This window comes from Eschrichtius robustus, chromosome 12, assembly GCF_028021215.1.
Source record: "Eschrichtius robustus isolate mEscRob2 chromosome 12, mEscRob2.pri, whole genome shotgun sequence".
Taxonomy (NCBI): Eukaryota; Metazoa; Chordata; class Mammalia; order Artiodactyla; family Eschrichtiidae; genus Eschrichtius; species Eschrichtius robustus.
The window spans coordinates 69,979,856-70,007,694 of NC_090835.1; the positions used below are offsets into that span (position 1 = coordinate 69,979,856).

Genomic DNA, 27,839 nt, shown 5'->3' on the forward strand with positions numbered 1-27,839 from the left:
AATTATTTATCTCCATGTAGATATTTTAATAAATTCAATGTATTAATGACAATTTGTTAATTCAGTGTAACTACGGATTTTAATATATTTAAATATTTCCATTGGGACTTCCCTGGTGGCGCAGTGGTTAAGAATCCGCCTGCCAATGCAGGGGACATGGGTTCAAGCCCTACTCTGGGAAGCTCCCATATGCCGCAGAACAACTAAGCCTGTGCACCACAACTACTGAGCCTGTGTGCCACAACTACTGAAGCCCATGTGCCTAGAGCCCGTGCTCTCCAACAAGAGAAGCCACTGCAATGAGAAGCCCGTGCACTGCATTTAGAGAAAGCCCACACGCAGCAGCAAAGACCCAACGCAGCCAAAAATTTAAATAAAGTTTTTAAAAACTAAATGTTTCCATTAATTTCCAAAAATAAGTAAAATTATGTTGTCTTCTTAACCATTATTGACGGTTCATTTTTCCTTAACGTCATTCAGGGATTAGAGAAGTTGTCTATGACCATTAAAAGAAATTGTAAAATCATTTATGATCCCCGTAAATTACTCAGATACTTGCCAAGTGATTGCTCATTCTTCATTTTGTTGGGGAAAACCCAAATTGTTTTTTGAGGAAAATCCTGGTGCAGTCATTTATACTCTCATGCTCTGTGGACGTGGGCAGTTGTCCTGGTTAGGCAACATCTCACCTTTCTTAAGAGGTTGTCTCTCTTCCTTTGCTCACTCAGCATGTTGATCTGCCTTTACCTTGCAACACAAACACTCTCCAAGCCAGGTTCCAGTCATGGAACATAAACACAACGTCCCTGTGTCTCTATATCTTTCAAAAGCTCAGTTGATGGAAATCATCTTTGAGGATTGTCTGAGGAATATGGAGCTTATTATCTATTTTTCTAGAAACACTTAAGATTTCCTCTTGGATTAAGTCTGTCAGAGAGCAGCGTGCCGTGCTGTTTAGTCCTCTCCTCCCTGCCTTTGCTAATGAACTGTATTTTGGCCTTATGAAACAGTCTCCACTGATGGATGCTCTAAGTAAAGAACCATCTGAAACCCACCATTATAATTGTGTAAGGATGTTGATTAGGACATTTTTACCACATTATACAGTGTCTCTTTCATAAACATACACAGGAGGAACCTTCTCAGGTTTTATTACAGGAGTAATTATGCCTCTCTTCAGTTCTCTGAGTACCTGGTTTGTTTTTATTATATGGTTCCTATGATTCATGTCTTAACTGGTTGTATTCTCTTTGTGATGGCTTTAGTGGGCTCACAGCCAAATTTGGGGCCCACCTCTAACAGGTATTTAGAAAGGACCTCACAGTAAACATTTGCACTAACCTCACCCATACATAATTTCTTTTTTATCTTGTTTATTTTTCCCCTAATCATTTATTCTTATGTCAAGTTGTATGTATATAGTTCTAGGCTACTTTAAATCCATTGTGAAATAAAGCAGGGTATATGTAAGTAAATTTAGAATTAAACAAAATTAGGATGTTAAGAATCTAGTAAGCCACTTTTTTTTCAGGGAGAGGGGAGGCAGGTATGAATGTATAACAAAACATTTAATTTTATTTGATGAATATTATTTTGTCCTAGGTACTGGATTCACAGTCAACAGTAGATACGTGGTGATGACAGTCTAATATTATAATATCTGTTTTTAATGAATTTTATATTTCTCCCTTTAATTTTTTTTTTACCATAGCAATGTTTTTTATAAAGTATGAATTAATTTTAGAACTTTATGAGTTTACAATTGGGGGAAAAACTTACTGAGCAATGTGTCCTGGATTTTATTCAATAGTTTGGAGAACCTGATCTTCATAAAGGTAATTCCATTTCATGATGTTGCTCATGAAAACACAGTTTTATTTGTAGTTACAGTTTTTAAAATGTGATTAAGAGGAATCTTCCCAACTGTAATACTAGTAAGTGTAATAATAAAGGCAAAGCCAGTAGCTGGGGTTGTCCTTATCTCAGGCTGCTTGGCGTCCTGGAAAAAGAGCACTGAAATTAGACCGATCTGAGTCTGAATCCCCCTGCATATGAGTTATATGCCATTCAGTGAGTTGTTAATGTTTCTGACCATTAGTTTCTTATTTTGGAAAGTAAATATAACTATCTCACAAAGTTATGAGGATTAAATGAAATGTTTCCCAAATAATATGTGGTATGATCAGGTATTCAATAACTTGAATTTCTTCTCCTCTGACTGTTCAATTGGTTTTATCAGATGATCTTTTAAAAATTATTAGAAATTTCTGCTTTGGGTAATTACAATATGTTCAATTTAGGATGAAATATGTGGTTTCCTCTTTCTCCAAATATTGCTTTGATTAGTGATAGAACAGGTTAGGTCAGAGCAAGTTAAATACTTAAACAGGTGGGGGAGGGGATGGATCATATATTCTTTGCTTCAGCCACTTTTGCCATAAGGATTACTAACTAACAAGCAGAGATGGATTACTAACTAACAAGCAGAGAGCAGTTTCTCTGAACAATTCCTGTTTGCTCTCTTCTGTAAGTAAAGTATATTTTAAAATGTGGGAGTATGTGTCCTTTGAAGTAGAAATTATTAGTCTCTTCTAAGGAAATCATGCAATTATGGAAGAAGCAATGTGAATGAAGATGTCCATTGTAGTAGTGTTTGTATTATTTGTGTCTGAGTGAATGGAATAGCTTATAAGGCCTATCAATAAGAGAATGAGTAGTTTTTGGTTCAGATATTTTTGAAATTGTTGTGAATGATTGTTCAGTAAAATAGAAAATGCTTATGGCTTAGGTAAGGTGGGTACAAATTTATTTATATACTTTGAGTATAGCTATGTGAGGATCATTTGAAGGAAATATACCCGTCAATAGTGGTTTTATGAAAGTTAGAAAGCATGCCTCTTTTTGTTTGTTTTAGGGTAACAGAAGCACAGACGACTTATGCTTCTAACTTTACTAATAACCTTGTTAAAAGATATAAGCTCATTTTTTTAAAAAGTCAGGGGATAGAAAAATATATATTAAAAAGCAAAAGTGTTAAAAGTCCTGAGTATATTAGACATTTATTCTCTGCTTATGTGTATATATCTGAATGAGTGTACATTTTTTTCCCCCACAGATGGGGATAATTCTTTACTTCTGAAACTTGTTCTCTTTCCCATCAGCAGTATAACAAGTACATATTAGTATGTGGAGAGTCTTGTTAATGGCTGCAGTATACGGTACATGAGAATGTACCATAGTTTAAACTCTGCTGTATTAGATATTAAGGTAGTTTCTAGTTTTGTTCTTGTGAACTGGCTGCAATGAACATTTATGTATTTTGAACCCAACTTATATATTTTTATATTTTTAAACCCAACTTACATATTTTTGAACCCAACTTTTTAAAAAGTGTAATAGTTGCACTGTATTATTGGGCATTATTTGCTTTCATGTATGTTTCATCATCCCAGTTAGATGGTTAAGTTCTTTGATATCAGGTACTATGTTTAATGTTTCTTTTGTATCCACAAAGAATCTCATGAAGGAGATTTTTCAGTAAATGCTTAGGAAGTGATATTTTGGTATTTGTGAGATATTACATCATTGACTCCTTTAGTGTTTTAGTCATAGTATAACTTTAGAGATTTAAAACTCCCCCTTGATAAAGTAATGTATATTGAGTGAAAGTTATTTCTTATGAAATACTTTTCATTAATATTATCCTGAGTTCGATGTAAGGTCACAGGAAAAACTTTTTCCTTATGAAATGCAATTAATTATAGTGGGACGCATTTTAGAAAAGAAACAGAGTCCATACGATTAGAATATATTTAAAATGGACTGAACTGCTGGCTAGGTTGAACTTGCTTTTCTGTTATGGTTAAAGAGTTCATGCTTGAAACACACCACTTGGATTTGAATCCCAGCTCTGCCATTTTCTGTCTGTGTGGGCATATTAGTTAACCTCTCGGTGCCTCAGTTCTCTCATCTGTAAAATGGGAATAATAATAATGTCTTTTTATAAAGTTGTGATAAGGATGTTCATTCATGTAAAGATTAAAACCAATGCCTAACAATAATAAACACTCAACACACATGTAAGTTTTTAACATTCATATCAGTTTTTTGTTGGATGCTATTGAATTTATAAGAATTGAGGGCCAAATGATGAAGTTTTTCTTTCATATTTCATTTTATACTTTTGTAAAGCAATTATTGAGAATGGACCACGTGCCAGGCATTAAGCTAAGTCCTATGGAATACAATACTGAATAAAACAGAAGACATTTCCTGCCCTCAAGGTGCTTATGATGAGTGGAAAACGCAGACATTATTACGTCTAATATTTGAGCTTTACCATGACCAGGCCCTTTGCTAAACCTACTGCAAAAGTTAGCACATTTAATCCTAACAAACATCGGACAGATTAGATATAAACATTATCCTCATTTTATATATGAGGCTGAGAGAATTTAATTAACCTCCTCAAGGTTATATAACTACTAACTGGCGGAACTGGAATTAAAATGCAGAGTCTAATACCAAAGCCCCAGTCCTATTTAACCACTCTGCTGGGTGGTAAATAAACATACAGTAATAAATTGTGATTATTGGGGTCTGTAGGGTACTGATTAATCCTAGTTTGCCTTTTGCTTAATAGATACAGGAGTCAAATAGAGATAAAAATACGTACTTTATTACTGGAAAGCTAGCGCGGAGAATGACTTGGACAGGTGGCTCAAGTGGGCGTCTTCTTTCTTCTCCACTGAATTGAACTTGCACACTCAGTTGCTGGCATGTCAGCTAGAAACCCGATGGCATTCCTTGCTCCAAGAGGCTCCAACAGGCTTCCCAGCAGAGGAGAGGGGAGAATACTCAGCCTGCGGGTAGGCAGGCAGACTCTGAGGTGGAGAGCTGAAGAGGATGGGCCACACAGGAGGCCAGGAAATTGGACGTGCCCTCCACCTGGATGCTGAAGTTGCCAGGAATGATGACAGAAGTTGGGAGGGGCGAGAGACTTTAAGACAGGACTTTAAGATGGAAAATTCCAGGTCAGTGGATAACAGCAACAGAGAGGGAGAGATGGTCTTGAGCAGGAGCTTGTGTAAATCAAAGGGAAAGTTATGGTCTGGAAGTGGAAACAGTTGGCAAGGAGGACATGTACCCCACCTGCTAGCTGTGAGGTACGTGGCATGTGAGAGTGAGAATCCACTCTAATAACACAGCTATAAGAGAAGTAGTGTCTTCAAGGTACAGTACAGCCTGGTTTCAATTAAAGCAAGGAGATGGAGGAAAGGTTCAGAAGTGAAGATTTACAGGAGTTTATTAACAAATTGGGAGTTGAAGAGCAAGGACATAGGGTAAGGATTTGGGAGTGAAGGGAGGGGAACTTCTGGTGCCAGAGTCATGTGGGAAAGAGAGTTTGGTGAGAATAGATGATCCGAAAGTCTTGGATGTACCCATTAGAGACAGGAGGTAAACAGGAGGATGAGACATGATAGAATTAGCCCAAACAGTCTCTAAAAATAATTAAAATACACATCATATCTTGCTGTAGATGTCCTGTATGATCTGGCCTCTGCCTGTATCTCTGACCTCATTCTTTTCCACGCTCCCCTTGCTCCTCGTGCTCGACCTACACAGGCCATGTTTCTTTTGTCACTACAGCACACCATATTTTTTCTACCTCTGTTTTATTTTTCCTTTGTTTGCACTTGCTTTTCTGAGAGGTAGCACAGGAAAATAGTAGTGTGAGCTCTGGATCCAGACTTCCTGCACTGTCACTCTCTAGCTTTGTGACCGTGGGCAAGTTATTTATACTCTCTGTGCTTCAGTTTCCTTATCTGTCAACGGGGGAATGATAATAAAGACTCACTAAATGTTAATAATAATTTTTTCTTCTGCTTGAGGCTCTTTTCTGCTATATCTTTACATGGTTGCTACTTTCTTATCATTCACTTCCCTCAGCTCAAATGCACTTCCTCAGACATCCTAGCTAATGTAGCATAACTCCACCAGCTTTCTGTTGCTCTTTATCCCATTATTCTATTTTATTCATTCATAGCATTCATCACTGTTTGAAATTTATTTTATTATTCTGCTCTTCCCCTCTCCCCCCATCCCCTGAGGTCAGGGATATGTTGACTTATTCCCAACTGTATCTCAGCTTCTAGAAAGTGACAAATACTTTGTAGGTGCTCAAGAAATTTTTTTGCCAACTCACTGTCCTGAAAACATGGTGGTTTCCAAGGCCTCTGATCAGGCAGCATTTGGTGGCAAGGTGACACTGAGGCCTAGGCCAAGAAGACAGAATCCAGCTCTTTGTGTACCAATCTGTTGGCTCATCTAGATCAGGTGGCTGCTTGTTTTGTGTTATTGGGACATAGCTACATCCATTTAAAATTTTATTATCTGCTGCTTTCCAGTTCCAAGCACAGAGTTGAGTAGTTGAGACAGAGACCCTAAGCCTCACAAAGTCTAAAATACTTACTATCCAGCCCTTCACGGAAAAAGTTTGCTGATCCTTGATTTAGATGCATAGAAAAAAAGACAAGAAGGAAACACCAAAAATAATTAATAGATTACTTTGGATAGTGGGATTATATGTCATTTTAATTTTTATCTTTATACTTTTAAAATTTGTTAGAGACCCATTTAATTTGGAAATGAAATAGCCTTATAAATACTGATTTTAATATATTTAGATAACATTTGATGATGAGCTTTTTATGTTTTTTTTCCTTAGTGCTGCTTTTGACACAAAAACTGGGTTACGTGTTGCAGTGAAGAAGTTATCCAGACCATTTCAGTCCATTATTCATGCCAAAAGGACCTACAGAGAACTTCGGTTACTTAAACATATGAAACATGAAAATGTAAGTTAATAATTCAAGGCAGGATAAACTCTGCTCTTTAATAGACTGGAAAAAATTGTGTTTTAATTACTGCGAATGGAAATGCATTAGAGTACATCAAACTTTGGACCGTCCTTCTTGTACTGGGGTGTTAGTGACCACTGCATTATGTCAGGTAGATACTCAAAGCCTTGGGATGAAATTGGTGCATCTTCCTGGAGTTCCAGTTTTAACTTAAAGATTTTTAGAGGGAAAACATATAAAAATTTTTTAATAAAAATGAATATTGTGAGATAAAACACAACTCACAAGGATTTTTAACAGAAAATATTACAAAGAAGTTTCGTATTCTCTACTTGGTTTACTTAAGACTATATTATCAGAATATGGGAATCCATGGTATTTTGTGTTGTTATGGGTTTTTTCAGTGGAGAAGTTTGAGGAAGAGTGCCTTAGTTCACTGAATGTCCTATCAGAGATGGGTATTATTTTCTGGATAATTTAATATTATAATTTTTTCCTTTTAATTTTTAAAAGACAGCTTTTCTAGATTCAGGGATTTTAATAAATGTGACAAAGACATTGTTTAAGTTAAATATAACGTTTTCTTGTCTATAAGTTTGGACATTTGAGAACAATGCTGTCCTGCAAAGGAGTGCTTAAAAATCCTAATAGCATAAATAAATGGATGCAGTTGGAATATTAACTGAAAGTGAAAAAACAATTGACTGAGGACACTTATTTTCCTGAATTTCAAAATCAAGTTAGAAAGGGTTTATGTGATTGCTGTATGAAAGGAACTGTAAAATTTGTAGCATTATGGAAACAATGGCCATAGAAATTTTAGAACTATTTGACCCTATTGGTGGTTACTGTGACTGTGTAGAAAAAAATTCGATTTTTCAACTTATTACTTGGCTATTCAGATATTTTTCTGTTTCAGTAATTGAACTGTTTTTCTTCATAGTAAGAAAAAAATGTATTAAAATACATTTGTTTCACGGAGTACAAATTTCTTCTAAATTGAGAGCATTGTGACTTAAATTTGGAATTTAAGCTGTTGTAATCACAGCTGCAGCTTATTTATTTTCATGTTTTAATTGCATGCTATTGAGAACGTCCTGTTTTCCACAGATTATCTCCATTCCTAGGTATAATTTTTATATGAGCATCCATGTGCAAACTTGAGTTTTTAAAAAGTTCAGTGCAGAGCTGCAGCCTTCCTAATCAGTGACATGTTTATAAGAAGTTGAGATATGTGGAGAAAGCTGGCAGGAGAATCTTTATTCCAAAGTCTGCATAAAATCAAGGTGGTCTGGCAACTTAACTGATGGGTTTACATTTGGCTTTTAACACAGTTGAGTCATTACACGTTAATAAATGTGACAAAGACACTGTCATAGCTTTTTAAGAATACTTTGAAAATGGAATGCAAGCCAAACATTTATGGAACCCCAAAGCACCTCCAGGAGGCCCCAGGATCCCACTGATGTTGTCTATGCTAATTTAAGAACATCTACTGTAGAAGATTACCAGCACTGTAATTTATTGTTCTGCTTTATTTCATAGTCAATTTAAGCCAATGTTTAGGGCAAAAATTATTTTGGGTTATCTGAATCCATGCCTTGGCTTTTCTAGTGATCATTGCAACAACCTTATTTAGTATGCTATATTTTAATTTTCCGTAATGAGATACTTTGAAATATGTCTTACATGATATTGGGCTGGTTGCATTTGAGCCATTCTGTATTTGTAGACATGAAGAGGCCGCAGTGATGGGATACAATTGTTTTAATTTAGGAAAGGCTATACGACTTTAAAGAGGACTGAGCGTATTAGGAAAACAAGATTTTAATTTATCTAAATTGTTTTATAAGCAGTTTACTTAATAGCAGTCTTTTTTATATTAAAATGTTTAGGTTTTCACTGTATCAATATAGAGGGTCACCTGTATTTAGATGGTGATTTGTTGTTTGAACAAAAGGAGGCAGATGGCTGAATGTTCATAGTTCTCCATTCTGTTGGCAAATGTTTGAAGAGGGACTGGGAAAGGGCCAAAAGACTTTGACTAAATGTAGAAAAATTCCGGAATTTCAGTCTATTCTACAAACGCTTGTTAGGTATGTACAGTGTAAAAGTATTTTTACCAGGTGAAGAACCAAGACTTCCAAGTAAGTTTAATTGAGGATTTTAAGAGGAATTCCTCTCCGTTATCTTCTCTTCCTCTTTTTCTTTCTTTCTTTCTTTTCTTTAATGACTGTTTTGGGCCACTGTCCAATTTTTAGCTAGCTGCCAGGACTCCAAAGACAGCAGCAGCAGCAACTTAAAACTCTTGAAAAACTTAAGTAAGGATTGGTAGCAAATAGAATTTTTAGCTGCCAGAATGCACATGTGATCTTTTACACAAAAATGCCTCTGACTTACAATCCGTAGTTCGTTTTATTTCTTTTACTAGTGATAATGAATGACAGATACGTAATTTTCATATGGGTTATAGGAGCTAGGGGATGTTACTCTCTGAACAAATTTACCTGGCCCATTCCTGACGGAATTTTTTGACCTTGATCTCATTGACACCTGGTCTAAGGAAAGATTAAAAGGAAGCAGCTGGCTAGCTGCATCCTTTTGCTGTCTGAGTAGGTACTGTACAGTTAAGGGCCTGGAGACCTATACATTAAAAAAAGCTTTTAATGATTAAGGGACTCCTTTCATAAATTTTATTTGGGAGCCTTAGATTTAATCTTACCATGATAGAACAAGTGGTTGTTTTGGTGTGCTTGTGTTAAGTACATTAAATATTGTCTTTGACTGGTTACTGACTTAAAGTGTTTTGTGAGTGTGCACCAATTTAATAAAGATGTATTACTTCTGTTTGTCATTGTAGGACAGTCATCAGAGATATTTGCTGATTATTTGTACTATAACCGTCTTTTCTAAATATTTAATTACTGGGTTACTTTCTAAAGCGTCTGAAATCATATAATGGCAGAAGGAGTAAGGAAATAGGCTAAAATATGACAAATTAAAAATAAATTTCCATTTAAGAAATGAGAAATGAATCGATTATGGAATGTTCCCCAAATCTATTTTAATGCTGGGAAACTTTTGTTTTACAGTATTTTCCTTATGATTAATACTCCATAAATAGGATTAATAGAGAAGGGATATTTGTAAAAGCCCACAAAAAATTAAAAATACTTTGATGTAACATGAGTGGCTTTAATGTCATAAAATGTGTCCCTTTTAAGGAAATTAAAATTTGATAGAGTATTTGCTAATATGCTTTGTTCTATTATTTTTTTCCAAATTAGTCATTGTGCTTCTTGCAGCCATACTTTTTGATCATTTGAATAATTGAATTTAGCTTTACATGTCATGTTTTGTTACTGGAAGTAGCTGCTTCAAATAGTTTGTTTCTGTGATTTGTATTTTACAATTCATTATAAAACTCTGAAGTTTCTGGTCACGATTTATTTTGGTAATCCACAGCAGGTCAGTCCTTTGCGCTAGGCACCTTCAGATACATTGTCTACATAATCTTCCCCAAAATACTATGAAAATAAGCAATGATATGCACGTGTCTTTCATCCGAGGAAAATGAGGCTCAGAGAAGATACTTTTATTTATGTAACAAATATTAATTGAACTGCTGTGTGCCAGGCAACATCCCATGTTTTGGGGTTATTGGAATGTAAAAGAAAGAAGCTCATGGGTCTAAGAAGTCACAGATTGATTGGGAGTTCAAATTTACAGCTGTTTGATTCTAAAATGCCTATTGTGTTTTCATATTGAAATGGGAGTTTTTATTTAAAATGCTTGGACTTGTTTCACTTTAGTGTGTTTGAGATAACCCTTGCATGAATAATCCTGTGTGAATTGGATCTCTAGTAGTTTAATTTTATTTTGATCTGAGGATATTTTCACAGCCACAATTCAAATAATAATGTAAAACAATGTAAATTGTTTTAAAGTTTTCTTGTTGAGAAGATGGGGCATCTCAGATAACAAGAATCAGTGATTAGAAAATATTGGAGCAGGTGAATAAAATTGGCTTCTAGATCTCAGCCATCAGAAGTACAAGAGGGTGTAGGGGGTAGTAATCAAAAGACCAGAGGTTGGGACTTCCCTGGTGGTGCAGTGGTTAAGAATCTGCCTGCCAATGCAGGGGACACCGGTTCGAGCCCTGGTCCGGGAAGATCCCACATGCCACGGAGCAACTAAGCCCGTGCACCACAACTACTGAGCCTGCACCCTAGAGCCCGCGTGCCACAACTACTGAAGCCCGTGTGCCACAACTACTGAAGCCCGTGTGCCTAGAGCCCATGCTCTGCAACAAGAGAAGCCACTGCAATGAGAAGACTGCGCACCGCAACAAAGAGTAGCCCCCGCTCACTGCAACTAGAGAAAGTCCACGCAGCAATGAGGACCCAATGCAGCCAATAATTAATTAATTAATTAATTAATTTTTAAAAAGACCAGAGGTCTTAAGCCAGGACTGGATCAAACTCAAGGAGAACAAGTATGATTTAGATGGGAAAGGAAAAAGAAAATGATTTGACTTACTTTAAAGCACTATTCAGAGCTATTATAAGGTCATAGATACACTATTGGTGGGATGTAAGTTGGCCTCATCTTTATGGAGGACAGTTTGACAGTATTAAGATCCTTAAGCATATTGATATCCTTTGATCTTGTAATTCTATTTCTTGAAATTTATTCTCTGGAAGAAAATACAAGATGTATATATGCACACATGCACGCATATGCACATATACTTGCAGTGTTCCTTAAATGTCCAAAGATAGGAAATTGGTTTTATTATGGTATATACAAATGATAGAACATATTATTGAAAAACATTTGAGGACGTGAGAATAGTCATTATTTGTTAAGTGACAAGGCAGGATATAAAACTGTATGCATAGTATAACCCTGATTTAATTTATGTACGTCAGAAAAATCAAAGAAAGTATCTCAAAATGTTAATGATAGTTATAACCAGTAGTACAATTAGAGGTAATTTTCGTTTTCTTGTGTACGGTTGTCTGGATAAGGAGAAGATGGATAACTGTACTTTTCCTTTGGAATAAGATGCAGAGACTTGAAAAGCTATTCTTGAATTCCAAGGCCTTTTTTTAGTTTGTTTCCCTTTTGGGTTCAGGCTATATAATTGAAATTGCTTTTAAAAGTTGATATTTGTGTGGGGTTTTTTGGGGTTTTGTTTTTTTTGTCTTATACATTTATTTATTTATTTATGGCTGAGTTGGGTCTTTGTTGCTGCATGCGGGCTTTCTCTAGTTGCGGCAAGTGGGGGCTACTCTTTGTTGCGGAGCACGGGCTCTAGGCGTGTGGGCTTCAGTAGTTGTGGCACACGTGCTCAGTAGTTGTGGCTCGCGGGCTCTAGAGCACAGGCTCAGTAGTTGTGGCGCACGGGCTTAGTTGCTCCGCGGCATGTGGGATCTTCCCGGACCAGGGCTCGAACTCATGTCCCCTGTGTTGGCAGGCGGATTCTTAACCACTGTGCCACCAAGGAAGCCCAAAAGTTGATATTTGGATGAGTGGTGTAACATTCTAATTAAGAGTGCTCTTTTTCATGATAATATTTTGAGTGTTGGTATATTTTACTGAGTCCACAGTCATGGGTCAGTTTTCATGAAGCCCATTTAGCTTTTCTTCGTTTCATTTCCAGATACCCTTAAATCTTGCTGGGCATATTACACATGAATTATATGTCTTGTTTGCCTTCTTAGTGCCTAGCTTTGTGGAAATGAGTGGTCTGGGTTTTAGGAGGAACTGGGGAAGGGGGGGGGGATGTTAAATTAATCAGTGTAAATCCATGACCAGAAAAACTGCTCAAAGACCATGGATTACTGAGTATTAAGTAGCTCTTTGCTTTATCCTTGTATAAAGATAGCTTTTTTTTTCATTTTTATAGTCTGATCTAAATACCTGATAGTGATTAATAATCTTAATATTAAGAATATTATAAGAATAATACCAAGAATATACTGAGAAGATATATTGGGGCTTTAAAAATGTCAGTTTTGAAGACTATATAGTAATTTTTATTGAATAATATATTTTAAAAAGAAAAATGATACTATAACAACAGCTGTAGAAGTGTGACTTTTTTCTGTTTGTTAATCATTAGACTATCAGTGCATGTGTAAGTCAAGTCCTAAATCTTTTTGCTTCCTGATAAGCTAATGGCTATATGTGACCAAATTCTAAAGACATGAAGATTTTAGTAGTAAAATGGGTTATTATGAAAAGTGATGTTTAACAAGTAAAAAACAAAAGCATAATTTGGGTAAAAAATAAGTTGGAGTTATTAAGTATACAATAATGTAATGTATTGAACTGAGAGCAGGATTTGGAATTAGTTCCTATTAAAATGACTAAGACCTGATGGATAAGTTCAGTATTTATTTACTGTTTGATTTTTATGTTTTCTTGTAGGTGATTGGTCTGTTGGATGTTTTCACACCTGCAAGGTCTCTGGAGGAATTCAATGATGTGTGAGTAAATCTTTTGTGTTTGCCTTCCTCCGCCAGAGGTTAAAGATTAGCAGTGCATTTCTACTCCTGAACCACTTAGCACTATCAGACTTAGATTCTTGATTCCTGTCATCCAACTCTTCTGTGGAATGGGGAATGGATGCAGAAGATGTATATTTTGGGGGGTGTAAATTAGTATTTTCATCATCTCAGGCACATTGTGCCCTATTTGGAGACACAGTGGTGGGTCCTGGCAAGAGTTCCATAGAGAAGAGTATAGGGAGTTTTGACCATGATTTTTATTCTCAAATTGTCTGTCCCAGCTTTCAAAGGGACATGTTTATATCAAGAAATGTAATGGAGCCCTGGTTCCATATAGATTCTTCCATTTCTTTTATCCTGCTTGTGTGTGAGAAATGCATGCTGATCTTTAAAGTATTGGATTTCTGTACTGGGACAAATGGTGGGCCTCATGTGTTTAGAAAGCTGATTCTCCCAGTTTTGTGACCATCTCTATTGTTTTAGCCTGGGGAACCACCCCTAGAAAGAGGGGCTGAGATTCTCAGGAACGAGTAGTCGAGGGCTAGGGAAAATGAAACAGAGAGGAAGAGAAAGTTGCTATGAGGGTATGTTATTAAGTCAGTCACCATTGTGTGCAACTGGGCTGAAAACTGCCAGGGTCTTCAGTTTTCTAGAAGTTGTATAGAATGCACCTCAGATGGGGAATATTTACCCACTGGCTTCTGACTCCATTGGCAAGTGTTGCCCCATGGGGCAGTAATGCCCTCACATGCCCAGGTTGCACCTGTATGAGTACAAGATAGATTCCAGCAAGTGTTGTGGATGTTGTGCAGGTGTTGTACATGTGTGAGTGCTCTACTGTAGCTTTCCCAATATCTGAATTAACATACCTCCCGTCCCCAATTCACAGGTACACTATACCATAAGAGAGAAGGAACACCTTAAATTTAGGGTTATACATTTTGTCCTGGTGAAATTTTGGCGTTCCTAAGTGGAAAGGATGACTATTGTGAAAGTCCAAATAAAATTGCAGATCTTGGCTGCTCTTCCTTAACCTCTGCTCTCCACTGTCCCCAGTGCTGAACTTAACCCCACCCTTATCCTGGGCTCAGTTTCTCCTACCCTTATCCTAGGCCAAGTGCAAGCACCATTTGCTCATTTCCCAAAGAATAAGTGGGAGGGAGTGGAGGAGATGTTTGAGCTTGTGTGTTCTGTCTAATGAAAGGGGGAAAAAAATGAAAAAGAAATGTAGAATATTAAATGGAAAGAGAAGGAGGAAGGTAGCAAAAAAATCTCCCACAACTTGAACTTAGTTGGAACATGATATGACTGTGAGTCGAAGATGAAAGAAGGAGAATCTAGTCTAAGTGCAAGAACTCCCACCCGCATTAACCTTGATCCTGCTAATAAAAGTTTAAGAAAAAACTTTGAACTTCCTTCAAGCGAAGGGGAAAAAAAAGGCAGTAACTAAGAACAGCTGTGCTCCCTGAGCCCTGCGTGTCTCTAGAATGTGGAGGCTTCTAAAGCCTCCTTACTGGATGCCCCAGGCAGAAGCATGTGTGTTGCAGGTTGTTGAGCCCTGCTGTAGGCTATGCTTGGAAAAGAGAATATTGCCATGATGTTTTTTTCTTTAACATTAATTCATTAATTTTTACTTTTTTGAGGATTTTTTTTTTTTTAAGAGCAGATTTAGGTTTACAACAAAATTGAGGGGAAGGTACAGAGGTTTCCTGCTTACCCTCCTGCCCCTGTACATGCATAGCTTCCCCCTTTATCAACATCACTCACCAGAATGGTATATTTTTCACCAAGAATGAACCTATATTGACACATCATAATTACCCAAAGTCCATAGTTTACCATAGGATTCACTCTTAGTGTTGAAAAGTTTATGGATTTAGACAAATATATAATGACATATCATTATAATATCATACAGTGTATTTTCACTGCCCTAAGAATGATGGGTTTTGATATTCTGCCTAAATGTGGAAAAAATGCTGAAGTAATATGTTTGTGAATTACTTTGGAAAACATTTGAATCAGGATTGAGCTATAGCCCAAAATTTTGGTGTGACGAGGATTGATTTTTTTTTTTTTTTCCTAGGAAAGGAATTGATAATTTGCTGACCTGGGCTAATGCTGTATTTTGCCTTAATCAGGCATATGGAACTGGATTATGAGCCTGTTTTTCCTATGTCAAAGACCTTATTTAAGGCTAGTGTCTGAGAGGTTAAGTTTTATCCATTGTGGTGCCTATTGGCTCCTTTATCCTTTTGAAGGCTCACTGACTACAAGCATACCCACCGAACTGAAAATGCATTTATTTCTTCATTCATTCAACAAATACCATGGCTACTGAGCAGGAATCTATTCTTTCTATGTAACTGTAGCTGGGTTCTATTTGCTTATTTATTTCCAGATTTACTGAGATATAACTGACATACAACATTGTGTAATTTGAGTTATGATTGTTTATAAATAAGAACTTAGTTCACCGTTTGGGAGCAAATCTCAGTACTACTTGTTGAATACTTGCTGAACAGAGTGTTAGAGCAAGGCTCAGGATAATCAGAAACACTAGTCTTTCCCTTGATGAAATAAGAATCTTGTTAGGGGAAATAAATTCAAAACACTTTTGTAGGGGCTTCCCTGGTGGCACAGTGGTTAAGAATCTGCCTGCCAATGCAGGGGACACGGGTTCGAACCCTGGTCTGGGAAGATCCCACATGTCGCAGAGGAACGAAGCCCATGTGCCACAACTACTGAGCCCGCGCGCCTAGAGCCTGTGCTCCACAACAAGAGACGCCACTGCAGTGAGAAGCCCGCGTACCGCAACGAAGAGTAGCCCCAGCTCGCCGCAACTAGAGAAAGCCTGTGTGCAGCAATGAAGACCCAACGCAGCCAAAAAATAATAAATAAATAAAATAAGTAAATTAAAAATAACAAAAACAACACTTTTGTGACCAAGTTATCAGTTGACTAAGACCTTGGACAAGTCACTTTTCCTCTCTGGGTCCCAGTTAACTTCCGTGTAAAATGATGAAAATTGGGGTGGTTCACTTCTGAAGTGTTTTCAATCCCAGAGAATCTCTGAAAATAGAATGATGAACCTAAGGATACCTTTTGGAAAAATGTTTCATTGTTTACTTTTTTATGATGTATGTATCACTGAGAAAAAATTAGTGCTTGTCCAGGACTATGGTTATTTCACTGATTTCCAAAGTCATTTCAGAATTTGCATAAGAGATCAAACATCTTCACCTACAATTACAGGGTGTGCAAATTTAAATACCTTTAGGGCCAGACAAATAACATAAACTACGCTCAGTGCTATACAACAGAATACCTGCACTTCCTAAAAGCATTCAAATTTACATTAAAACAAAATAAACAGACAAAGACCCACTGTTCTGGCCAAATCAAACAAGCTGAAGACTAGAGTGGTTCTACAGGCTGCCAGGTTTCGAGCAAACAGTAATTTTGTTTTTTGTTTTTTGTTTTTGTTTAAAACATTTATTTGTTCTTTCTGTGGGGGGGTTGTTTGCTTGTTTGTTTTAATTTATTTTTTTAAATTTTTGTCTGCGTTGGGTCTTTGTTGCTGTGCGTGGGCTCTCTAGTTGTGGCGAGCGGGGGCTACTTTTCATTGCAGTGTGCAGGCTTCTCATTGTGGTGGCTTCTCGTTGCAGAGCATGGGCTCTAGGTGCGTGGCCTTCAGTAGTTGTGGCACGCAGGCTCTAGAGCACAGGCTCGGCAGTTGTGGCTCACAGGCTTAGTTGCTCCGCGGCATGTGGGATCTTCCCACACCAGGGATCGAACCTGTGTCCCCTGCATTGGCAGGCGGATTCTTAACCACTGCACCACCAGGGAAGCCCCAAACAGTAATTTTGAACATGAATTTTCTGTGCTAATTAACAAAATCTCTAATTACTTTTCATAGTTATAGTTGGCTTTTGATCATGTGTTATGTGTATTTGTGCCTTTATTTTTCAGATAGCACTTTCCATTTATCATACAATTCAAGTTTCTACTGAATTTTAAATTTCTTAGTTAATAGGCATCCTGCATAATTCATTAGTAAGACTATACTTTTGAGAAAGGAATAATAGATAGGTAGTGAGTTTTGATCATTAGAAACAATGTGCAGTTACTGAATCTAACAGAGCTGGTGTTTGGAAAATGTGGAGTTAAAATATGAGAATACCAAGTTGTTCTTGACTACGATATGATGTGGTTGTACAGTTGGCAAAATTTTATAAGATATATCTAGATCCTTTTAATGATTGGATATCATTTGGACATTTCGGTTTGCTTCTTTTTTTTTTTAATTTTTTAAAATTTTTGTCTGCGTTGGGTCTTCATTACTGCGTGAGGGCTTTCTCTAGTTGTGGCGAGTGGGGGCTACTCTTCATTGCGGTGCGCACGCTTCTCATTGTGGTGGCTTCTCTTGTTTCAGAGCTTGAGCTCTAGGTGTGCAGGCTTCAGTAGTTGTGGCATGAGGGCTCAGTAGTTGTGGCTCGTGGGCTCTAGAACGCAGGCTCAGTAGTTGTGGTGCATGGACCCATTTGCTCTGCATGTGGCATGTGGGATCCTCCTGGACCAGGGATCAAACCCATGTCCCCTGCACCAGCAGGCGGATTCTTAACCACTGTGCCACCAGGGAAGTCCCGGGAAAGTGGATCCTTAACGATACAGTCAGGTCCTCACACACACACCAAGATGTAGAGCTTAGTGAAGCATGTACCCACTAGGCAGCTCCATTGCTGACTGCTTTGACGTAATCCATACTCCTGCTAGTGTTGGAGGGTCTCCTGCAGAGGCATGGGGTGGCCACGGCTCACCGGGGGGACAAGGTCACTGGCAGCAGAAGTCGTGGGAAACACTCCTTGGCGTGAGCCCTCCCAGAGTCCGCCACTAGCCCCACCAAAGAGCCTGGTAGGCTGTCTGTTTGCTTCTTGATGGTAATATTTGGCAGGAGGTGGCATATATCTGCCTTATGCATGCTGCAAATATTTAGTTACCAATAGAAATCCAAAATCTTGAAATAGCCAGTATTAGAACCTAACCCTAGAGTAAGCTGCACCTTCATGCTATTACAACATTGCCTTTTCTTAACTATAGTGGTTCTCTGATCAAGCTTAGTAGACAATGAAGAGTTTTTAGACTCAGTGCAAACAACTTCCTCAAATTTCAGGAAAACTGAATTGCCATTTCCCCCCTTATTTTATAACTTCCCATCCCAGGTTTCTTATACCCAAGTTCCTTATCTCTGCTTGGTTCTTGAAGAGGGATGTGGAAGTGGGGTTTTAGATTCTACCGTGATTTAGCAGAAGACCTACAACAGGGTCAGTCAGCAGCCATTGTTTTAGTGAAAGCCAATGGGCAGATAATCACCTAGTTTATTTAGCCTTCCACTAACTAAAAATGATTGTTCAACCACTAAGTGTAGCCTTTTTTATCAGTGTAAAAGCTGCTGAATGTACCAAATAGGTAAAGGAAGTTTCTAGATTTATATTTTAACCTGATTTCATTCATAAATATTTAAATACCCATCCTATGTTGAGCATAGTACTAGTCTCTGGGGAATATAACAAATTAGATAAACATGATCCCTGATGATAGATTGAGACTCTTTAATTGGAGAGAAGAACAATTTAAATGACCAAACAAAATACAGTGTGATAGGTTCTGGAAGATCCTACATGATTTTTATTCCTGTTCACTCTCTGACCTCATCTAATACTTTGCCCACTCACTCACTCCATTCCAGCCACTCTGGCCTCTTTATTCTTTCTTGAATACAGACATCCACATTCCCAGTAGAACCTTTGCACTGGTTTCTAATGTTGGCCTGGAACACTCTCCCCCACATATCCACATGACTGGTTCCTTCATTTCCTTCAAGACCCTACTGAAAGGTCATTTCATCAGAAGCTTTTTTTTCCCTCTCCACCATAGCTGAAATACTACCCCCACTGTCAGGGTCTACTCCTTACTTCTTCTTAGCAAATTTTATCATCATATATATACTGTTGTCTGTCTTCTCCTTGTAGCTTGTAAGCTCTATTAGAGCAGGGAGTTCATTTTCTCCCTTGTTGAGTCTTCTTTATTTGGCTGTATTGGGTCTTCGTTGCTGTGCATGGGCTTTCTCTAGTTGCAGAGAGCTGGAGCTGCTCTTCATTGCAGTGTGTGGACTTCTCATTGTGGTGGCTTCTCTTGTTGCAGAGCATGGGCTCTAGGCTCGCAGGCTTCATTAGTTGTGGCACGCGGGCTCAGTAGTTGTGGCTGTCAGGCTCTAGAGCGCAGGCTCAGTAGTTGTGGCACATGGGCTTAGTTGCTCCATGGCATGTGGGATCTTCCCGGACCAGGGATCGAACCCATGTCTCCTGCATTGGCAGGCAGATTCTTAACCACTGCCCCACCAGGGAAGTCCCCTTGTTGAGTCTTTAGTAGTTAGAAATTTTCAGAAGTTGAGAGTGATTAACTGAATTGTATAATACCATATATAAAATTGTACACATCTTAGGTCTTTTTAGCTGTAAGTCTATTTCTAGTCACATTTTTCTTGATCCAGAGCTCTATTATTTGAAAGTTTGCTAACCCTTCTTATTGGGTAAATGCTGTGATAGGTTGTATGTAAGATGTCAAAACTAAAGGCCTTCAGTTGCATGTGATCTCATTAATGAGATGAAGCATAAATGCTTACCTAAAACAACTTAAAGGACCAAGTCAAATTTGCAGTGTCAAAGCAACATACAGGGTATTAAGTGATCTCAGAATATGAGAGAAGCTTAGTGGAGGAAAGCCTCTAAAGAAGGTAATAACTGTATCTGAAGAAACAGATAAATAAGGATTGGGTGTAGAGGTCGAAATACATTCCAGATAGTCAAAGAAATGAAGGAAATGTATAAAGTATACACAAAAGGAGATTTGTGTGGAATGGAGACTGTTAAAGGAGTAGATAACCGTTGATTTTTCTTTTGTACTTGGATAAAAATTGTGTTTTGGTAAATTCTGATTTTTTTTTTTTTTTTTTTTTTTTTTTTTTTTGGTGGCAGAGGAGAGTTGTTTTCCTAATTTAGCTAAGAGGCATTATCTGCTTGGAAATAGTGCTTTCCTCTATCACTGAAAGAAATTCCCAGCCCAGTTGTTTGGACTTACAGAAATACTCTTCTTCCTTGAAAATAGGTTGAGTGCTCAAGATAGGTAATACAGAAAGAGAAGCAGTCTGGGAGAAAGATGAATGAGTTAACTGTATTAACAGTTATATTTGCAATTTATTTCCGTATCAGAGATGTCTGCTAAAATTAGGATAGAGAGTTGGTAAAGCATGTAGGTGTCGTCACTGTCTCACATTTGAAATCTAAACAAATTACACATCCTTTAAGAAAATACCATTCAGTTTTTGTCTGACGTGATCAGTAAGATGCCCCCTTTTTCTCAGATTAGCTGTTGTAAAAAGGTAAAGAAGCTTCAAGGTGTAGTTTTGAGTTTGAGTCTCTCAAGAAATTTTCCCGTAATTAACTGCTTCCTAAGTCTGGATTGGTGCCCTCCCCTGTGTGTTCTCCAGCACCTTGATGTTCACTTTTAAAACTCTAATTATGCTCTATTATGAGTATATGCCTTCCTCTCATCTAAATTCTGTATCTTTCTTTTCCACTGTTGTACTCCCAGTGTTCAACAATAAATATTTGTTGATGGAGTGACTGAATGAATGAATAACCTTGTGCTTTCTTGTTTATGACTGGTTGGCAATCTAGTTGTCTGATAGCATGCCCAGTGCATTCTCTTTTGACTAACTTTTTTGTTTTTATCTTGGAATATAGACCATATGGTAGAATATTGAATCTGGTTTATTTGATGCAGGTAATGTAGAGGGCACCTTTCAGTAATCTTTACTTCAAATGAGAAGAATAATTTGTTGTGAAATAAGCTGGCTAAGCTGCCTACCTGGCTGCTGAATGGTGCTTTTACCCCTTACATTGGAACAGTCTGGTCTGCTTACCAGATAAGATCTTTGGCATGAGTATTCCAATAAGATATGCCCTTGCCTGTTCTTACTAGTAATACTGTATGAGTTGTCCTGGGTCATTCAATTAAATTCAGTGGTAATTGAGTGCCTGATATCTGCTACACAATGTTTTTAGGTACTTTAGATACTACAGAGAACAAAAAAGAAGCCTGTCCTCCTTGAACATTGTACAGATAGATAGCAATAAACAATGAGCATATAAAAGAGGAAATTAGATAGCATGTTAGCAGGCAGTAATGCTATGGACAAGAAGAAAAGATAGAGCAGGGAAGTGTGAGGGTTGGGGGAGAGATGCAATTTTAAATGGGGTGGTAAGGATAGGCCCCATTGAAAAGGTGAATTTTGAGCAAAAATTTGAAGAAGTAGAAGAAGTAGACTTGTGGATATCTGGAGGAAGAGCATTCCAGGCAGAAGGAACAGCCAGTGCAAAAGTCCTGAGGCAGAAGACTGCATGCTGTATTGGAACTGCAGCAAGGGGGCCTGTGTGGCTGGAGTAAGGAGGCCAGTGTGGAGCTAACTGAGAGCAGGGGAGAGAAGTAGATGAAGAAATGAGAGAGATAATTGGGGACAGGATACTGGATTATGTACAACTTTATCTGCTGCTGAAGGGATTTTTGTCTTTAAGTGAAATGGGAAGCCTTTTGAGAGGAGTGACATGGTCTATTTTTCATTTTTACAGAATCACTCTGCTGTTTTCAGAATAGGCTGTAGTGAATCCCAAGGATCATTGGGTGTATTTCAGAAGCATGTGGTTACGAATTGTCAATCCCTGTGATTATTTTAAATACTTTGTTTTAATATGGAAATGTTTTTTGCCCTTTTTGATTATTATTTTATCAAATAGGGCTGACGGTAGTAGAGATGCCAAATTATAGATATAGAAGAGATTTTTTTCTACATAGGTTCTTTCTGATTGTATTATGCTTCAAAAAAAGAAAAGGCAGTAGAGTAGGAGTCTTGACAATTGGGTGTTATCCAAGAAGCGCTTAATAAATGAAGCTCTAAATGGGGTGCTGTCTTGAGTACTGAAAACCACTTATTGTAGACTTCTGCCTTTTTCTGGTACAGTACATTTTACTTTGAGAAATGATGGTTTATGCTCTTTATAGTTTAAGTTTAAAGGAAACCATCCTCACAAGAAAAGTGGAAAACAAGATTTGTATCCTCAGGCTGTGAAATCATATTTTCAGCCCTCTACCTAATAAAGTCCTACTTATTTAATTCCTTTTTAAAGATGGGGGAACTAGGTAGCTTTCCAACTGTTGGTCAGATTTAATTATTTGAGGTGTTCTGAACACTGACAGTAATAGGCATGTCTTTACTGAAATGTAATTAATTAAGCAATTAAATGTAATTGCTTTGTAGAGACTAATACTATAGAAATTATGTGGCATCTGTTTTTTTAAAATTTATTTAATTTACTTATTTTTGGCTGCATTGGGTCCTCGTTGCTGCGCAGATTTCTCTAGTTGCAGTGAGCGGGGGCCCCTCATCGTGGTGTGCAGGCTTCTCATTTCAGTGGCTTCTCTTTTTGCAGAGCACGGGCTTTAGGCGCATGGGCTTCAGTAGTTGTGGCTCACGGGCTCTAGAGCTCAGCCTCAGTAGTTGTGGCATGCAGGTTTAGTTGCTCCACGGCATGTGGGATCTTCCTGGATCAGGGCTCGAACCCGTGTACCCTGCATTGGCAGGCAGATTCTTAACAACTGCGCCACGAGGGAAGCCCCTATGTGGCATCTATTAATGCTCCTTTTGGGATTGGCTTATTTAAAATGTGCCTTTCGACATTTTCCTCCCACTTCCTTGTTCACTACTTTTAGAAATTGATATGTCTTCCATAAGCATTCAGGAACTTTGCACAACACTTGCTTTTGTCCACTGTTGCAAAATTTATTTCGAAAACCTTTCTATATGTGATGAGTTGGAATTTGACAATTGGTTTTCATGGATTGGTCTTTTGGGCTTCGTGGAAACAACATATAGTGATTAGGTTAGTTCCTGCCAGACATATCTGCCATGAATAATGTGGTTCAGCTGATTTGATTGGAGCCTAGCAGCAATGTTTGATAGTTACCACTATATAGACTGATTAACCTTATGTACTTATATAATGTCTTGACAGTCTCTCCCTGTGTCTGGTAATTTTAGTGATAAAATGGATGTGGTCTCTGATGGGGAGGGGACTTAAAGGGAATTACACAGTGGTAGAATATTCCTTTTTTTTTTTGAATAAATTAATTTTATTTATTTATTTTTGGCTGCGTTGGGTCTTCATCGCTGTGTGCAGACTTTCTCTAGTTGTGGCGAGTGGGGGCTCCTCTTCATTGCAGTGCACGGGCTTCTCATTGTAGTGGCTTCTCTTGTTGCAGAGCACGGGCTCTAGGCGCGCGGGCTTCAGTAGTTGTGGCACGTGAGTTCAGTAGTTGTGGCTCGCGGGCTCTAGAGCGCAGGCTCAGTAGTTGTGGCGCACGGACTTAGTTGCTCCACGGCATTTGGGATCTTCCCAGACCAGGGCTCAAACCCATGTCCCCTGCATTGGCAGGCGGATTCTTAACCACTGCGCCACCAGGGAAGCCCAGTGGTGGAATATTCTAACTAAAAGCATGCTCGCTCTCTCAGGCTGTGCAGTTAGTGGCCTTCTGGCTGTATAGGGTTTCTTAAGTTATTGGTAAACATTTAAACACAATACTTAGACTTGAAATTACTATGTTCGCTTTGGTAATACTGCTTAACACCTTTGTGAACTAGCACAGACATTAGAGAGTTAAGATTTTTAGGTTTTATTTCAAGACAAATTAAGGTAGATTTCTACGTAGAATCATGCAGAACAGTGTTTCCTTTTTTTACCTTTTCTCCTTAAAAATATTTTTGAAAGTTGAAGGAATAATCCTCTTACTATTCAATGTCATAAAATGTTATTATTTGCAAAACAGTCTTATAAAACAGAAATTGGATTCCCTCTTTCTCAACCTGAGCCTTGCAAATTGTCATAATTGGTATTATGGATATGGCAACCATTATCCCAGATTTTCTGGGGGAAGTTCTGATTTCACAATATTAACCAGTTATTCACAACATTCTCGTATTTGTCAGATTTTGTATCAATTTGGGGTTAATAAAATACAGGGACTGTGATTAGGATGAAATATTGCAACATTTATAAAACTTAAAAGAAATCATTCTCTTGACCTAAATTCTCTGTCAACTGGAAGAATTTGGAGGCAGTATGGGCTGTGATTTAAGATCATAGTCTCTGAGATCAAACAGTTTTGGATTCAGCCCCTGACATTACCACTCTTTTAACCTTGAGCAGGTTATATATACTTGTTCTGTCTTGTGTTTCCGCCTCAGCGAAATGGGAATACTAATGGAACTTACCTTACAGCGTTGTTGGGAAGAGTGTATGAGACACGGGCATAATAAATAGTGCTTGGCACAGAATAAGCATGCCTTTGATTATGTTATGTTGAGCTTGGAGCATCTCTTAAATCAGAGCAACCTTTATGAAGACATTTCCAAAAATCCAATATAGTCTTTAAGTGACACTTAGAGTACACTCTTTCCTCAAGACAATATAAACATGCAAGTTTTAAAAATATGAAGTGCTAAAAAAATCTAACTTAAGGTTACATCTATGCTAAGTCCTATTGCTCTTCATCAAATTGGGAACTGACCATAGCAGCCCAACAGGGAAATTAGGAAACAGAAAAAAAAAATTTTAATTCTTCTTTGAGGAAAGAAAGTAATAAATGTGGTGGGGTGTGTGTGTGTGTGTGTGTGTGTGTAAAGAGAGGTTATACACATATATAGTCATGTAAGACGTTAATAGTATATTTAAATTTACTGACCTGGTTTCTTTTCTTCCAAATTTATCAAAAATAAAAATTGAAATGAAATCAGCATTTTTTTATAGCTCAACTGATATACATTATTATTCAGCCTCAGGAATGGGTAATGATTCTCATAGTAGATAAAACCTAACTGAATTTTTAAAAACTCCACTTCTTTAGTACTGATTGTGGTTTTTATGTTCCCATAGCAGTGTGATACAGTAATGAGTGAGTAAGGCATTGCGTCTAGAATATCTGTGGTGAACCTGTTGGACTTGAATGTAATCATTCCCTAATCTTACGATGTAAGGACAGGATACATATCCAGCACCACACCTGTGGGGAGAAGTTCTAGAATGCCTCATCTTGCTTGCAGATAAATTGTGTTCCTCCTTCCTTTAAAGTAAATGCAGGAATATTGTCAGTGAACAATATCCTTTTACCAGTTATTCCTGAAAGAGGAGAGGTATAATTTGAAAATTTAAAGGTACTCCTATTTTATTTTTTTATTGAGGTATAGTTGATTTACAATGTTGTGTTAGTTTCTGGTGTACAGCAGAATACTGTACAGCAGTATTCTGTTTATTTATATGCATATATTTCTGAATCACTAATCCAAAACTCCTAATTTATCCTTCCCCCGCTATGGTAATCATAAATTTGTTTTCTGTGTCTGTGAGTCTGCTTCTGTTTTGTAAATAAGTTCATTTGAAGATACTCCTATTTTAGCCCCTACAACTTGGAGGATATATAATGAGGTGAAAAATGTAATGGCGGATTTAAAAATACGGCCATGCATTTAGTTATACTATATATTTCTCATGCAATAATATCATTCTTAAGAAAAGTGATACTAACACATATATCATTCTAATCTCCATTTTTGTTTTTTTTCTTTTCTTTAGAGAATCTAGGAAAAGATGTCAAGTAGGAACTAGTATAAAAATTTTTAGAAAAATAGACGACAGGTAGTAAAGTTAGAATAGTGATGTTGAAAACAAGCCGCGCGTGAGTAGCTACTAAGCTTTTAGCTGTCACTGCGGTACTTACTGAGTGGACTTCTAACAGTCTTATGAAGATCAGAGCTTTCTTAGGGTTCTGGATTATTGTGTAACTGTCCATTAATTTCTAGGTACCTGGTGACCCATCTCATGGGGGCAGATCTGAACAACATTGTGAAATGTCAGAAGCTTACAGATGACCACGTTCAGTTCCTTATCTACCAGATTCTCCGAGGTCTCAAGGTACAGACAGTATTAGTAATAATTTTGAGGAATGAATTCTCTCTCTCCCTCTCTCCCTTCTATTTAGGGCTTAAGGGAAAACAAACAAAACTTTTCTTATGGAAAATTTCAAATACAGAAATCACAAGTACAATCATAGTGTAATGAACCCCTGTGTTTACTCAGCGACCACAATTACCAACATATGGTTAATCTTGTTTCTTTTGTATTCCCCCAAACCCTGGATTATTTTAAGGCAAGTCTAGGCATCATATCACTCCACCCATCAATACTTCTGTAGGCATGTCTGAGAGTTAAAGACTCTTCAGTATTACATCTAAACAATAATAATAATTTCTTGGTGTAATCTAATATCTGGTCAGTGTCATGTTGAAACTTTGAAAACATCCTCAAGAAGGCTAATTTATTTGTGGCAGGGGCAGTTTTTAAATTAAACCACCTTTAGTATTTAGCATCTTTGAGTCCTTATTGTGCTACAGAGCACCCACCAGGAAACAGGTTGAAAGCTCTATTTCACTCATACTTCAGCTCTATGAACAGAGCTGATGGTATGGAAATCATAGTTATGATAAATGTACAGACTACTGATAATTACTTGTTCTGATTTCTAATCCTGCTGTTAATACTAGCATTTCTTATTGACTCATAAAAATGTACTTCAAATATGTCATATAATATGACAGTAGGAGGCTGGACATAACTTTAACTGATTTTTTGCTTTTTCACAGTATATACATTCAGCCGACATAATTCACAGGGTAGGTATTGTCTTTTGATTAAATTATTAGGGTGCTGGTGGGTGGGGAGACTGGCCAGATCCTAATCTAAGCTTATTTTAGCCAGTGAAATATTGACTGATTGCAACTTTGCTCTAGGTTTAACTAAAGAAAGAAGATGTATAGTTTTTACCTATTTAAGGCTAATGAGGACTAGATAGTGGCTATAGAATGGAGATTGTTTATAGCTAGATGAAGTCTTTTTTTTTTTTAATTTATTTGTTTATTTTTGGCTGCGTTGGGTCTTCATTGCTGCATGCGGGCTTTCTCTAGTTGTGGTGAGCAGGGGCTTATCTTTATTGTGGTGCACAGGCTTCTCATTGCGGATCACAGGCTCTAGGCACGCGGGCTTCAGTAGTTGTGGCACGCGGGCTCAGTAGTTGTGGCTCGCCGGCTCTAGAGCGCAGGCTCAGCAGTTGTGGTGCACGGGCTTAGTTGCTCTGCGGCATGTGGGATCTTCCCAGACCAGGGCTCGAACCCATGTACCCTGTATTGGCAGGCGGATTCTTAACCACTGCGCCACCAGGGAAGCCCTAGATGAAGTCTTTTATGTTTAGCTCTTCATCGTTACCTTTAGGGAGAGAATTTACCATGTGTCATAAAGTT

At 37.7% G+C, this 27,839-nt stretch overlaps 1 protein-coding gene across 3 annotated transcripts in view; it reads left to right on the forward strand.

The window, feature by feature from the left end:
• Positions 1 to 27,839, forward strand: part of MAPK14 (mitogen-activated protein kinase 14) — a 69,879-nt gene that overhangs the window by 14,058 nt on the left and 27,982 nt on the right. For all 3 annotated transcript variants that reach the window (XM_068558795.1, XM_068558796.1, XM_068558793.1), the window contains exons 2-5: positions 6,728 to 6,857; positions 13,296 to 13,354; positions 26,346 to 26,457; positions 27,186 to 27,215. In XM_068558795.1, the coding sequence (XP_068414896.1) occupies positions 6,728 to 6,857; positions 13,296 to 13,354; positions 26,346 to 26,457; positions 27,186 to 27,215 (331 nt within the window). The remainder of the gene's footprint in view (positions 1 to 6,727; positions 6,858 to 13,295; positions 13,355 to 26,345; positions 26,458 to 27,185; positions 27,216 to 27,839) is intronic.